Raw genomic sequence first — 14,367 nt, 5'->3', positions numbered from 1 at the left:
TTGGACTGTGAGTGTAAACGGCAATATCTAATGGTTCTTTGTTGGAAGACCAACCCATATAGTGAACTCCGGCGTAACGAAGGTCTTTCGCCATTGCATTTTCATACTGGAAGGAGCCAAGCTTATTACGCACAGCAGTATTCGGTAACTTGCATCTTCAGCTGTTTATTTATCCAACATCATGGCGAATAAGTCAGGGAAAGCTAAATCTAAGACGAGATATACGAATGTAGACAAAATTATAGAGGAAATGGATCGTGAAAGTGAAACATATGCTTTTGGAAGACGACTCAGACGACCATGACTCAAATGGAAGCATATTTTTTGACGGAGAGGAACTTGTTTTGGACTGGTAAGTTCTTCTCATGCTAATGCCGTTGTTTGAAATAATAATATAAAATATTATTTGTGATTGTTTTTAATTTTATTTGCAATATATAAAAATGTAAAAATGTGTAAAGTACACATTGGCTATACTTCCTCCAGCGGCATTTCCTCAGCTACAATTATGGATTAGAGGGAGCATGGTCGAGATGCGTGTGTCTGCCGCCAACGTGTCCATCCCCCTCTGAAGCTGGTTCATCCAGCTGGACCCCTGCTGTCTCTGGCTCCACACCTCCCGGGCCATCTAGAGGTAAACTGTTCATATTTACTCTTGAGGGCTAAATAAATAGATTTGATAGAGGACTGAGGTCTTCCAAATATTGAAAGTGTGTAAATAGTTACCCATGTTATTTTGTAAATGTATATATTTTTCAATATTCTTCCCCTCCATTTTTTGTGTTAGAATACCATTTTGGTATTTTGTATATAGTTATTTGTTTCAAAAAGTATAACCTTCACCAATTGGCCACTTGGGTACATTTGGGCTACGTGTGGGGACACCTGGTGACTTCATGAAAATGTCATGTAGCACACTCATTTTGGAAGTTATCGTTCTGAAACTTTGCACAAGTACTGTTCCCCTCTTATGTTTTTCACTGAAATTGTCCCCATATTCATATCTGAATGTTTGTTTTATCCTGTTCATTTAAAGATGATGATACAACAATATTAAAAGAAAAAACATTGTTTTTTCATTGTATTATCTAAACCAGATCTATTGTGTACATTCTCCTACATTCAATTCACATTTACACAAACTTCAGAGTGTTTTCTTTCAAAGGGTACCAAGAATATGCATATCCTTGCTCCTGGGCCTGAGCTAGAGGCAGTTGTTTGGGTAGTTCGATTTTTTAACCTTGTATCACTGTTTTACTTCAAAAACCAATTGTATGTCCTGTTCACACCATAGTAACATTTATAGATAAAAGAAAACAACTGAATGTGTCTGAATATTATGACATGTAGAAAACAAAATCATTACATTTGGTTTCAAAACAGAGTGCAACGTAACTGTCTCTCTGCTGCATCCACACTGTCTGCCACTGAAGTTTGTTGATGCAGATCGAGTGGGCGCCGCCATTTTACCAGCTGTGAATTTCCTTTCATGGAGCTCTACGGACAACTCCTTCAACCTCATGGCTTGGTTTTTGCTCTGACATGCACGTCAAATGTGGGACCTTATATAGACAGGTGTGTGCCTTTCCAAATCATGTCAATAATTGAATTTACCACAGGTTGACAACAATCAAGTTGTAGAAACATATCCATGGAAACAGGATGCACGTGAGCTCAATGTCGAGTCTCCTAGCAAAGAGTCTGAATACTTATGTAAATAAGGTATTTCTGTTTTAAATATTATATAAAATGTGAAAACAATTCTAAAACCTTTTTTCTTTGTCATTTGGCGTATTGTGTGTAGATTGATGAGAAACATTTATTTAATCCATTTTAAAAAAGGCTGTAAGTAACAAAATGTGGAAAAGTATGGGGTCTAAATACTTGCGAATGCACTGTATGTATTATATCAGTAGGCTGGTACTGTATGTATTCATATCAGTAGGGCTGGTACTGTATGATTCATATCAGTAGCCGGTACGTATGTATTCATATCAGTAGCGGTTACTGTATGTATTCATATCGTAGGCTGGTACTGTATGTATTCATACAGTAGGCGGTACTGTATGTATTCATACAGCTAGGCTGGTACTGTATGTACATACAGTAGGCTGGTACTGTATGTATTCATATCGTAGGGCTGGTACTGTATGTATTCATACGAGTAGGCTGGTACTATGTATTCATATAGTAGGCTGGTACTGTATGTATTCATATAGTAGGCTGGTACTGTATGTATCATATCAGTAGGCTGGTACTGTATGTATTCATATGAGTAGGCTGGTACGTTATGTATTCATATGAGTAGGCTGGTTACTGTATGTATTCATATGAGTAGGCTGTACTGTATGTATTCAAATAAGTACTGTGCATTACAAAGGAATAACAATATATAATACAAATACAATAAAATCTCATAAATCATGAAATTATGACTATATCATCCTCCACTCACTATCACAAGTGTTAGAAACTACACAGACTATTCTAAACTTTAAAACACTGGCAGTTCTGTTTCTACTCTCTCTGATCACTCCAGCAAGCCAGTTAATAAAACAAATGCTGACAATACTGGTGTCAAACCATGCAAGTGTCGAGTAGCATGAAATAACATCTACCTTCTGAACATTCATTGAAACAGTTCTACTGCAACTTTTCATGCACAGCAGTGGAAGAAATAACACAAACTAGTTAGATACAACTGTTTTACCATGACTAAAGACTTCCCAATCTTCTCCTCTCTCTTCTCTTTAATGTGACATTCAGCTCCAGTGTTGACTGCAGTCTTCCAGCTTCACTGATGCATCTCTGGATCCTGCAGTGCAAACTGGGCTCCGACTGTCACAATCAGGACTCAGTGACTGTAGGTTTGGAAAGTGTGGAAGGAGAGAGGCAGGTGGGTCTGTCCTCACTGTTGATGTTACCGGCTTCAGACTTGACCTGAGTCGGCCTGTAGTAATAAAGAGAAACAGACACACAATCATTGTCTTCTCAGTTCTGGCAATTCCTTTACTCTCAAAAAAATTGTTTATATTTAGTTGCAGGAGTGCCACAATACATTGAACTAATATTCTATAAGAGGTACTTGAGCTCAAACAGTAGAAATTTGAGGTGACGTACTCAGCTCCGGTGAGCTCCTGTCCAAGTCAACACTGATCTAATTTCAATAGAGCATTAAACATGAATTCATTACATTAGACAAAGTTTACGCTTTAAATCAGGCTACACAACTTAAGCGCACTAATCTATGGTAGATTTCCTAATTCACATCATAAATGACAAAAACATTTAGTACAAGGTCGCAGTATGTTTTAGGCAGCACTATGTACTATTTACCTGAATAACCTTGTCTTCACTGTATTATCCAATCAAAAACCAAAAGGATTTCCGTTCACACCATAGTAAATATTTATAGACAACGATAACTTAAAGTGTCTGAATATTAGTAACCATGTAGAAAACTGATAATCATTATTCAGCTTCAAAACAGTAGTGCAACCGTGAAATGGGTCTCTCTCTGCTGCACCCTCACTGCCTGCACTGAAGTCTGTTGACACAAACCGAGTGGCGCCGCCATATTTTACCAGCTCGTGAATTTTACACAAAACTAATAAACATGTCAAACAATTCAGAAATCTCAAGTAAATATATTCTTATGAAATACCTTGAGAAAACGATGTACACCCACTCAGACAAACCACAAAGGCTCCAACTATGTACTTGTAAAATAGTTATCGTTATCACGTTCACTCGGCTTGACACAAAATAACACATCAAACCTTTACCAAACGTGATAATACATTTCTTTTACTAAAAGGTATGACATGTTCTCCGATATTAGAATGTTTAAACGTGCTATTACATCCCTGTAGTAATAAATAGAAAACACGAATGTTATCTTATCTTCTTTCTTTACACAGAGAATGGTGGCTCTGTCCGGAACTCCTGTTCCCCACTAACACGTCCGTGCATTCCGGGATCCTTGGATGGCCCACCCCATTACTGAGAGGGTCGCTGCCTCCTCCGGGACACATCTCTTTTGCATAGAGTTGATCAGTGTTGATTGTGGGTGGAATGTTGTACCATCCCAGCTAGCACATTGGGGCTACTCTCTGGCAGATGATTAACACGGGCTGCTTTATATAATTAACATTTTATTATTATTTTTTTTTCCATATTTTCTCATTGTTTCTGTGATCAAAAAATACTATTTAACATTTTAATTAAATTATTTAAGAGTCCTGTTTAAGTTTTATTTTAGTATTTTGATACTTTGTGCAAGCAATTGATAAGCATTATTCTTGTCAATAGGGGGCGCTGTTTTCACTTTGGAAAAAAATCGTGCCCAAACTGTCTCGCAATAACGCAAAGCTGTTTGTTATGGTAAAGTTATTTTTAAAGATCTAACACGGCCGTTGCATTAAGAAACCAGTGTATCTTCATTTGCTGTACAACATGTATTTTTTAGTAAAAGTTTATGATGAGTTCTTTGTGTCAGATTAGGTGAATGTCCAAAATAGCGCGGACATTCTGGTGAATCGATGCTACATATTCACAATGTTATAACCACGGTTTGCAGCTCTAAATATGCACATTTCGAACAAAACAAAGTGTATTGTATATACCTGATGTTATAAGACTGTCATCTGATGAAGTTGTCAAGGTTAGTGATTAAATTTATATCTTTTGCGAATGCTATCTATGCGGTGAATAAATGCGGTTGTGTGTGTTGGCTATTGTGGTAAGCTAATAAAATGCTATATGTGTTTTCGCTGTAAAACACTTTTAAAAAATCGGAAATATTGGCTGGATTCACAAGATGTTTACTTTCATTTGCGTACACCATGTATTTTTCATAAATGTTTTATGATGAGTATTTAGTATTTCACGTCGCTCTCTGTAATTATTCTGGCTGCTTTGGTGATATTTTGATGGTAGCTGCAATGTAAACTATGATTTATACCTCAAATATGCAAATTTTTCGAACAAAACATAAATTTATTGTAAACATGTTATAAAGACTGTCATCTGATGAAGTTTTCTTGGTTAGTGACTAATTAATCTCTATTTGGTCGGTTTTGTGATCGCTACCTATGCGGTAGAAATGTGAAAAATATGCGGTTGGTCTTTGGCATATGTGGTAGCTAATAGAAATACATTAGTGTTTCGCTGTAAAACATTTTAAAAATCGGAAATGATGGCTGGATTCACAAGATGTTTTCTATCTATTGCTGTATTGGACTTGTGATTCATGTTATTTATATGGCTATTATTTACTTGTGGCGCTATGGGCTAGGCTATGCTAGTCAGGGCCTTTTTTTACTGGAATTTGGAAGGATCTCCCGGAACCAGGATGGGGGTTCAGTAAAGGTTAAAAAACTTTTTGGATGGAGTGTCCGAGTGGCGCGTTTACTACAGATGTAGTTCGATGACGGTGTTGTCCCGAAAATCTGCCCCCTGACAGAATATATACCAGAATATATAGTTTTTAACTTCAAAACAGTTATTTCATTTAATTACACACGAGGAATGACCGGATCATAAATTCATGTACAAACATTTTTCATAACATTCTTGTCATTTAGCAGATGTTCTTACCCAGAGCGATTTACAGGACAAATAAGGGTTAAATGCCTTGCTCAAGGGCACAATGACAGATTTTTTACCTAATCGGCTTGGGATTCAAACCAGCAACCTTTCAGTTACTGGCCCAACACTCTTAACCGCTAGGCTACCTGCCATCAGATCAATTAACTTCAATACAGTTATTCAAATACATTCATCATCAATGACTAAAATAATGAATCTAGTACTAAAATACAATTTAATAAACACACGTAGTTGATTCATAGCTTGTTTATTATTAAACAAAAGTTGTTTAGTAATAAAATAATCCACCCAAACTAATGCTAAAAACTGATCATTAAACCATCTTTATATTATATACACGGAGTGTACAAAATAGGGATGCACAATATATCGTTGAGCATATCGGAATCAGACGATATTAGCTAAAAATGCCAACATCGGCAGATGTCTGATTTAATGCGGATGTGCAAAACTGATGTCAAAGCCGACATGCATACCTATATAACGTAGGTAGATGACGCAATGACGCCACGAAAAATACAGCGCTACACAGAACAAAAGCAGAAAAATACTAAGCGCACACTTCCAACAACTAAACAAGTTCAAGTCAAGCAGTCATTTGAAAGAGTAAGAACATTTCAGAGAGACAACTCAAAGGCGAAATCCATTAACGCCAAGATAATGGAATTCATTGCCCTTGACATATCATACGTCCTCTGTCGTGGATGACGCCGACTGGTCGAGCCCCGGAAAGAAATAGGTTTTGATGATGTTTTACTGGTAATGGGGACATACGTAAATGCCAACAAAATAACTTTTTGGTCGGTGTGGTGTGTGTAACCTTTACTTAACTAGGCAAATCAGTTAAGAACAAAATTCTCATTAACAATGACGGCCTACCCCGGACGACACTGGGCAATTTGTGCGCTGCCCTATGGGACTCTCAATCACATCCGGATTTGATACAGCCGGGATTCAAACCAGGGACTGCAGCTCTTGCAGACCGCGGCGTCCGTGTGTCTGTGTGTTAACTATTTAACTGTACTAGAATGCTTAAAAGGCTGCTAAAATGTTAAATATCGGTTATCGTTCTTTTGGCAAGGAAAATATCAGATATCATATTGGCCAAAAATGCCATATCGGTGCATCCCTAGTACAAAATATTTGAAACACCTTCCTAATATTGAGTTGCACCCCCCTTTGTCCTCAGAACAGCCTCAATTCATCGGGTCATGGACTGTCCAAGGTGTCGAGGGCGTTCCACAGGGATGCTGGCCCATGTTGACTCCAATGCTTCCTACAATTGTGTCAAGTTGGCTGCGAATGGATCTACTCCGAATAGCTCGTTCCATCTCCTCCCACAGATGGACAAAGAAGTAATGTTCTTGGAACCATTCCTGGACAAACCTTGTGCCATAAGACATAATCCTGCTGAAAGAATCCATTTGCAGATGGATACACTGCTGCCATTAAGGGATGCTTTCAAACTTTTATCAAGGGGCCCAATTTGTGCCCTGAAAAAACACCCCACACCTTCACACCACCAGCCTGCAATGCTGACACACAGCATGGATGCATGCAGTGGTGTAAAGTACTTAAATAGTTATTTAAATCATTTTTACTTAAGTAGTATCTGTACTTTACTATTTATATTTTTGACAACTTTTACTTTTATTTCACTAAATTCCAAGAGTAAATAATACTTTTTAATCCATACATTTCCCCTGACACACAAAAGTACTCATTACATTTTTTATGATTAGCAGGACAGAAAATGGTCCAATTCACGCACTTATCAAGATAACATCCCTGGTCATCCCTACTGCCTCTGATCTGGTGGACTCACTGAACACAAATGCTTTGCTTGTAAATGGTGTTGGAGTGTGCCTCTGGTTATCCGTAATATAAAAAATAAAACACAATTGTGCTGTCTGGTTTGCTTAAAAACTTCTTAAGGATCGTACACCTTTTAAAATTTTGGCCTAAATCGACATACCCAAATCTAACTGCTTGTAGCTCAGCACCTGAAGCAAGGATACGCATATTCTTGACACCATTTGAAGATTGTGGAAATGTGAAATTAATGTAGGAGAATAACACATTAGATCTGGTAAAAGATAATACAAACAAAAAAAACTGTTTTTCTTTTTCATCTTTGAAATGCAAGAGAAAGGCCATACTTTCAGATAGGAGTCTAGGTGTAATTTAGATTTTGGCCACCAGATGGCAGCACTGTATGCAAAGGTTCTGACTGAACCAGTGAAGAATTACATTACTGCACTGTATCAAGTCTGCCAGGAGTTTCCCCAAATGTGCTGAATTGGTCAATTGATACATTTAAGTACAAAACTATAGAGAACATACAAAAATGCTATGGTAATAAACCAYTTAAGTTTACACACTGCCAGGAATGTCATACATGATGGATCATTAGCTTACACACTAACTTTCACACATCTAGATGGCTGGGCAGGGTGGGTGTGGTGCCAGAGACAGCAGGGGTTAAAAATGTAGAACCCAGCTCCTACATTTGAACATAAAAATAGATTTTAGCAAATTAAACTATGCAACATTTTATCTCTGGGACCCTCAGGATGACAAATCAGAGCAAGATGACTGAATGTAGGTACATATATATGCCCATATAAAGTCATGTCTATGTCCTGGAAAGTTGGCTGTTGTATACAACATAATTTTAGTCACATTGGCGCACGTTAGCAACAACCGTCCTGGTTAAGGGACACAAATCGCGTAGAGATTCATTTAAGGAATTTGAAATTATTCACTTTTACTTTTGATACTAAAGTATATTTACAACCAAATACCTTAGACTTTTACTTGAGTTACTTTTGCCAAATTAAGAGAAGAAGTAAGGTTTCTCTCCTGTGTCTGTTCTCTGATGACCTTTTAGCTCAGCTGTTGTTTTAAAACATTTTGTGCAGTCAGATCAGTGGTTAGGCTTCTCTCCTTTATGTTTACCTTGGTGTCTTTTTAAGTGGCACGATTGAGAGAAACTCTTTCCACAGTCAGAGCAGGAGTAAGGCTTCTCTCCTGTGTGTGTTCTCTGATGGACTTTTAGCTCAGTTAATGTTGTGAAGCATTTTACACAGTCAGAGCAGGAGTAAGGTTTCTCTCCTGTGTGTGTTCTCTGATGGATTTTTTGCTCAGTTGATGTTGTGAAGCATTTTACACAGTTGGAGCAGGAGTAAGGCTTCACTCCTGTATGTATACGTTCATGTCTTTTTAAGTGGCCCAGTTGAGAGAAAATCTTCCCACAGTAAGAGCAGGAATAAGGCTTCAGTCCTGTATGGATAAGTTCATGTGCTTTTAAAAAACCCTGTCGAGAGAAACTCTTCCCACAGTCAGAGCAGGAGTAAGGCTTCTCTCCAGTGTGCACTCTCTGGTGAAGTTTTAGCTCAGATGATGTTGTGTAGCATTTTACACAGTCACAGCAGGAGTAAGGCTTCACTCCTGTATGTATATGTTCATGTCTTTTTAAGTGGSCCAGTCGAGAGAAAATCTTTYCACAGTCAGGGCAGGAGTAAGGMTTCTCTCCAGKGTGCACTCTCTGATGAACTKTCAGAGHCCTTGATGTTGTGAATCTCTTCCCACAGTCAGTACAGGAATACGGATTCTCTCCTGTGTGTATTTTTAGGTGTATTTTTAGCTTTGATAGAATTGGGAAAAACTCATCACAATGTGGGCAGAGGTGAGACCTCTTAGTTCCATGATTTTCCTGCTGTTTCTCTCTGGATGTAGAGAATGTCTCAAAATGGTGTCCTGTGTGAACAATATCAGAAGAACCAGTCAGTTGGTGTGATATACATGTCAATCAAATGTATATTATGAAGCCCTTTTTACATCAGCAAATGTCAAAGTGCTGAACAGAAACCCAGCCTAAAATCCCCAAAGAGTAAGCAATGCTGATGTAGAAGCACAGTGGCCAGGAAAAACTCCCTAGAAAGCAGAATCCTTGGAAGAAAGGCAGAGAGGAACCAGGCCCCTTCTGTCTGTACCGGGTGACATATGTATTCATATCAGTAGGCTGTACAATACAGGGGAATAAAACTATTCTAAAAGTGGGTAAGAGATTAAAGCTAAAAAGGGGCGTGTCATCCTCCACTCACTATCACAAGGGTTAGTAACTACACAGACTCACTTCATATCATCCTCCACTCACCATCACAAGGGTTAGTAACTACACAGACTCACTTCATATCATYCTCCACTCACYATCACAAGGGTTAGTAACTACACAGACTCATTTCATAGAACCCTAAAACACTGTCAATTTGTCTACTTCACTTCTTTAGTCTACTCTCTGAGCACTCCAGATAGACCAGTGGATAAAACAAACGCTGACAATACTGGTGTCAAACCATACAAGTCTCAGTAGCATGAAATAACATCTACCTTCTCATTGAAACAGTTCATCATGAAACAGTTCTACTGTAACTTTTCCTGCACAATGAAAAGTTGGAACAAACAACTAACTTAGACAGAACCTGCTCTTACCATGAGAAACAGATTTCCCAATCTTCTCCCCCTCTTCTTCATCTTTAATGATGACATTCAGCTCCAGTGTTTGACTGCAGTCTTCCAGCTTCACTGATGCCATCTCTGGACCCTGCAGTGCAAACTGGGCTCCACTGTCACAATCAGGACCCAGTGACTGTAGGTTTGGACTCAGTGTGGAAGGAGAGAGGCAGGCTGGGTTTGTCCTCACTGTTGATGTTACCGGCCTCATACCTGAGTCGGAAAGTGGTATAAGAGAAACAGACACAAACATTATTGTCTTGACAGTTCAGCCACTTTCTTTACTCTCAAAAATATATATTATATTTCTTCTTGTTCAATTATCTAATTCAGTGCTTGACTTGGACTGAAATAGGTGCCGGTACTGTTTATATTTAGGTGCAGCAGCTCCACAATACTGTTGAGCTAATATTCTATAAGAGGAACATGAGCTCAAACACTAGAAATATGAGGTGGCGGTAATCATCTCCTGTCCATCTCATTTCAAAAGATGAGGTAGGTAACAAAACATGAATTCATTCAAATTGGACAAAGTACACGCTTTAAAATTATTCCACACAACGTAAATTAACCTAACCTATAGTAGATTTTGCCTGGAGTTCATCAGGCTGTTGATTGTGGCCTGTGGAATGTTGTCCCACTCCTCTTCATTGGCTGTGCGAAATTCCTGTATATTGGCGGGAACTGGAACAAGCCGTCGTACACGTCAATCCAGACCATCCAAAACATGCTCAAAGGGTGACATGTCTGGTGAGTATGCAGGCCATGGAAGAACTGGGACATGTTTAGCATTTTCAATTGTGTACAGATCCTTGCGACATGGGGCTGTGCATTGTCATGCTGAAACATGAGGTGATTGCGGCGGATGAATAGCAGGACAACGGCCCTCAGGATCTTGTCATGACATCTCTGTGCATTCACAGGTGTGCCAAGCTTGTAGCGTCATACTCAAGCTTCAAGGCTGTAATCGCTGTCAAAGGTGCTACAACAAAGTACTGAGTAAAGGGTCTGAATACTTATGTAAATGTGATATTTCCGTATTTGTGATTTTTATAAATTTGGTAAAATTTCTAAAAACCTGTTTTTGCTTTGTCATTATGGGATAGTGTGTGTAGATTGGTGGGGGACAGAAACAATTTAATATATTTTATAATAAGGCTGTAACGTAACAAAATGTGGAAAAGGTCAAGGGGTCTGAATAATTTCCCAACGCCCTGTATGCTGATTCCTTTCAGCAAGGTTGCTTCCCCTCCTCTCTAAGGAGTGTTTTACTCTCATTCTGAAGCCTGATAAATCCCCAACAAAATGTAAACGTTAGACCGATATCCCTTCTGAACTCCGACTCAAGAATGAGTGCTAAAGCCTTGGCCAAGAGATTGGATAGACTGCTCCCATATCTAATACACCAAGACCAAAATGGCTTCGTGAAAACCATCAAGGTTTTCACATTGTGAGGAGAGTACTAAACATAGTGCACATGTCAAGGGTCCCCTGATACTGGCATTTACTCACTTGATGCAGAGAAGGCATTCCATAGAGTTGAGTGGTCAATTTCAAGTACTTAACTTCTTGTGGCTGCAGGGGCAGTATTGAGTAGCTTGGATGAAAGGTACACAGAGGTGCCCAGAGTAAATGGCCTGCTCCTCAGTCATAGTTGCTAATATATGCATATTATTATTAGTATTGGATAGAAAACACTCTGAAGTTTCTAAAACTGTTTGAATTATGTCTGAGTAAACAGAACTCAGATGGAAGCGCAAAAGCCGGAGAAAAATCCAAACAGGAAAGTGGAAATTATTAGGCTGGTCGTTTTCAACCAAGATCCCATTGAAATCACAGCGAGAGATATTAATGAGTTTTCACTTCCCTACGTGCCTTCCACTAGATGTCAACAGTCTGTAGAACTTTGTCTGATGCCTCTACTGTGAAGGGGTGGCCGAATGAGGGAGAGGAAATGTGTGTCAAGTCTGCCAATGACCTGACCTTCTTTCACCATGCCCGTTCACTAACAGGGTGCTCTGTTCCATCGCTCATCTGAAGTCAATGTAATTCTCCGGTTGGAACGTTATTTAAGATGTTAACAACATTCTAAAGATTGACTTCAATACATCGTTTTGACCGATTTCTATACTTGAGTGTTACGGAATTTTGGACATTGTCGGTTTTTAGGGAACGCGCTTTTCGTGACTTTGAATTGTTTACCAATCACGCGCAACAAAATTAGATAATTGGACATAAATCAACCGGACATTAAAGAACAATCAACGCATTTAATTGTGGAGCCTGGGATTCCTGGGAGTGCATTGAGAAAGATCATCAAGGTAAGGAAACGTTTAATCATGGTAATTTCTGTTTTGTTTGAGTCCAACATGGCGGCTAATCTTGGCTATTGTTCCTGAGCTCCGTCTCAGATTATTGCATGGTTTGCTTTTTCCGGTAAAGTTTTTTTTTGAAATCTGACACAGCGGTTGCATTAAGAAGAGGAATATCTATAATTCATGTGTTACTTGTATTTATCATCTACATTTATGATGAGTATTTCTGTTGCAACGATGTGGCTATGCAAATCCTGATGTTTTTGGAACTAAGTGAATGTAACATGCCAATGTAAACTCAGAATTTTTTTTATCTAAATATGAACTTTACAAAACAAAACATACAAGTATTGTGTAACAGAAGTCTAGTGTCATCTGAATGAAAGTCATCAAGGTCAGTGATTAATTTTCTCTATTTGTGCTTTTTGTACTCCTATCTTTGGCTGGAAAAATGGCTGTGCTATTTGTGTTTTGGTGTGACTAAAATCGTTTGTGGTGCTTTCGCTGAAAAGCATTTTGAAATCGGACACTTTGGTGGGATTACAACAAGATTACTTTAAAAATGGTATAAGACACATGTATGTCTGAGGAATTTTAATTATGAGATTTCTGTTTTTTGAATTTGGCGCCCTGCACTTTCACTGGCTGTTGTCATATCATCCCGTTAACGGGATTGCAGCCATAAGAAGTTAAGAGATTTGGGAACTACTTCTGTAAAACGGATTAAGAGATAATATACCGACCCCACTACAGATGTTGCCACTAACAACTTGATTTCACAACCTTTTAAGATTTTTCGGGGCACGAGAAAAGGATGTCCAGACAGTCCAGGGCTCTTTCTTTTAGCTATAGAACCCTTTGCCATTGCAGTAAGGGCCCACCCGTCAATTAGTGGAATTAAAACATTGAGTGGCCCTGTATACTGATGATACCCTCTTATTCCTAACAGATCTAAAGAACTCTTCCCTCTACAATTTAATTAATAACTGGTCAGTTTTTTGGGTTTAAAGTTGATAAAACCAAATCTTCCATCCTTTTCCTCAACAAGCAAGATACTGAATCCAGTTGTACAGCATCTATTTGTGAATACAGAACAAAGTTTCACATATCTTGGTATTAAAATCACAACAACTCAACAAATTATGAACCCATGGTAACGAATGTAACATAATACATAAACAGATGAACATTACTGCTTGTATCTATTATTGGTATAATAAATATCATTAAGATTAATATTCTGCCCAAATTCCTCTGGCTGCAACAATATAAATAAAGTACTTCTGTAATTGTTGATTGTCCTAATTGGAACTAATAAATATGTGTAAAAAAATTAAATAATAATGAATGATGGAGGCCACTGTGTTCTTGGAGACCTTCAACGCTTCAAGGGGCTCCCGAATGGCGCAGCGGTCGAAGGCACTGCATCTCAGTGCTAGAGGCGTCACTACAGACACTGGTTCGATTCCAGGCTGTATCACAACCGGCCGTGATTGGGAGTCCCATAGGGCGGCGCACAATGGAACCAGTGTCTTCCGGGTTAGGCAGTCATTGTAAATAAGAATTTGTTCTTAACCGACTTGCCTAGTTAAACAAAAGGTTCAATAAAAAATGTAATAAAACACTGCAGAAATGTTTTGGTACCCTCACCCAGACCTGTGCCTCGACATAATCCTTTCATGGAGCTCTACGGACAAATGTGTCTGAATAATTGTACACATGTAGAAAACCAATAATCATTACATTTAACGTCAAAACAGTAGTGCAACCGTAAAAGTGTCTCCCTCTGCTGCACCCACACTGCCTGCACTGAAGTCCGTTGACGCAGACCGACTGGGCGCTGCCATTTTACCAGCTTGTGAATTTTTCCTTTCATGGAGCTCTACGGACAATTCCTTCGACCTCATGGCTTGGTTTTTGCTCTGAC

At 38.7% G+C, this 14,367-nt stretch overlaps 1 protein-coding gene and 1 long non-coding RNA gene across 3 annotated transcripts in view; one reads left to right on the top strand and one right to left on the bottom strand.

Annotated features, from left to right (window-relative positions):
* LOC112074966 (zinc finger protein 34-like) overlaps positions 1-14,367 on the bottom strand; it is a 182,657-nt gene that overhangs the window by 36,215 nt on the left and 132,075 nt on the right. The window contains exons 4-5 of one of the 2 annotated variants that reach the window (XM_070440725.1): positions 10,105-10,338; positions 5,842-9,369 (exon numbers count right to left, since the gene is read on the bottom strand). In XM_070440725.1, the coding sequence (XP_070296826.1) occupies positions 8,537-9,369; positions 10,105-10,338 (1,067 nt within the window). In that variant the 3' untranslated portion in view covers positions 5,842-8,536. Of the gene's footprint in view, positions 1-5,841; positions 9,370-10,104; positions 10,339-14,367 lie in introns of those variants that run through there. The other variant, XM_070440726.1, reaches the window with a different exon arrangement.
* The window catches only part of LOC139025591 (uncharacterized), a 51,463-nt gene that overhangs the window by 10,135 nt on the left and 26,961 nt on the right, over positions 1-14,367 (top strand). The gene's annotated exons all lie outside the window — the stretch shown is intronic.

Source organism: Salvelinus sp. IW2-2015, unplaced genomic scaffold, assembly GCF_002910315.2.
Source record: "Salvelinus sp. IW2-2015 unplaced genomic scaffold, ASM291031v2 Un_scaffold2906, whole genome shotgun sequence".
In the NCBI taxonomy this organism is placed as follows: Eukaryota; Metazoa; Chordata; class Actinopteri; order Salmoniformes; family Salmonidae; genus Salvelinus; species Salvelinus sp. IW2-2015.
Note: the sequence above shows the minus strand (reverse complement) of the source record. Positions and strands in the feature narration are given on the sequence as shown.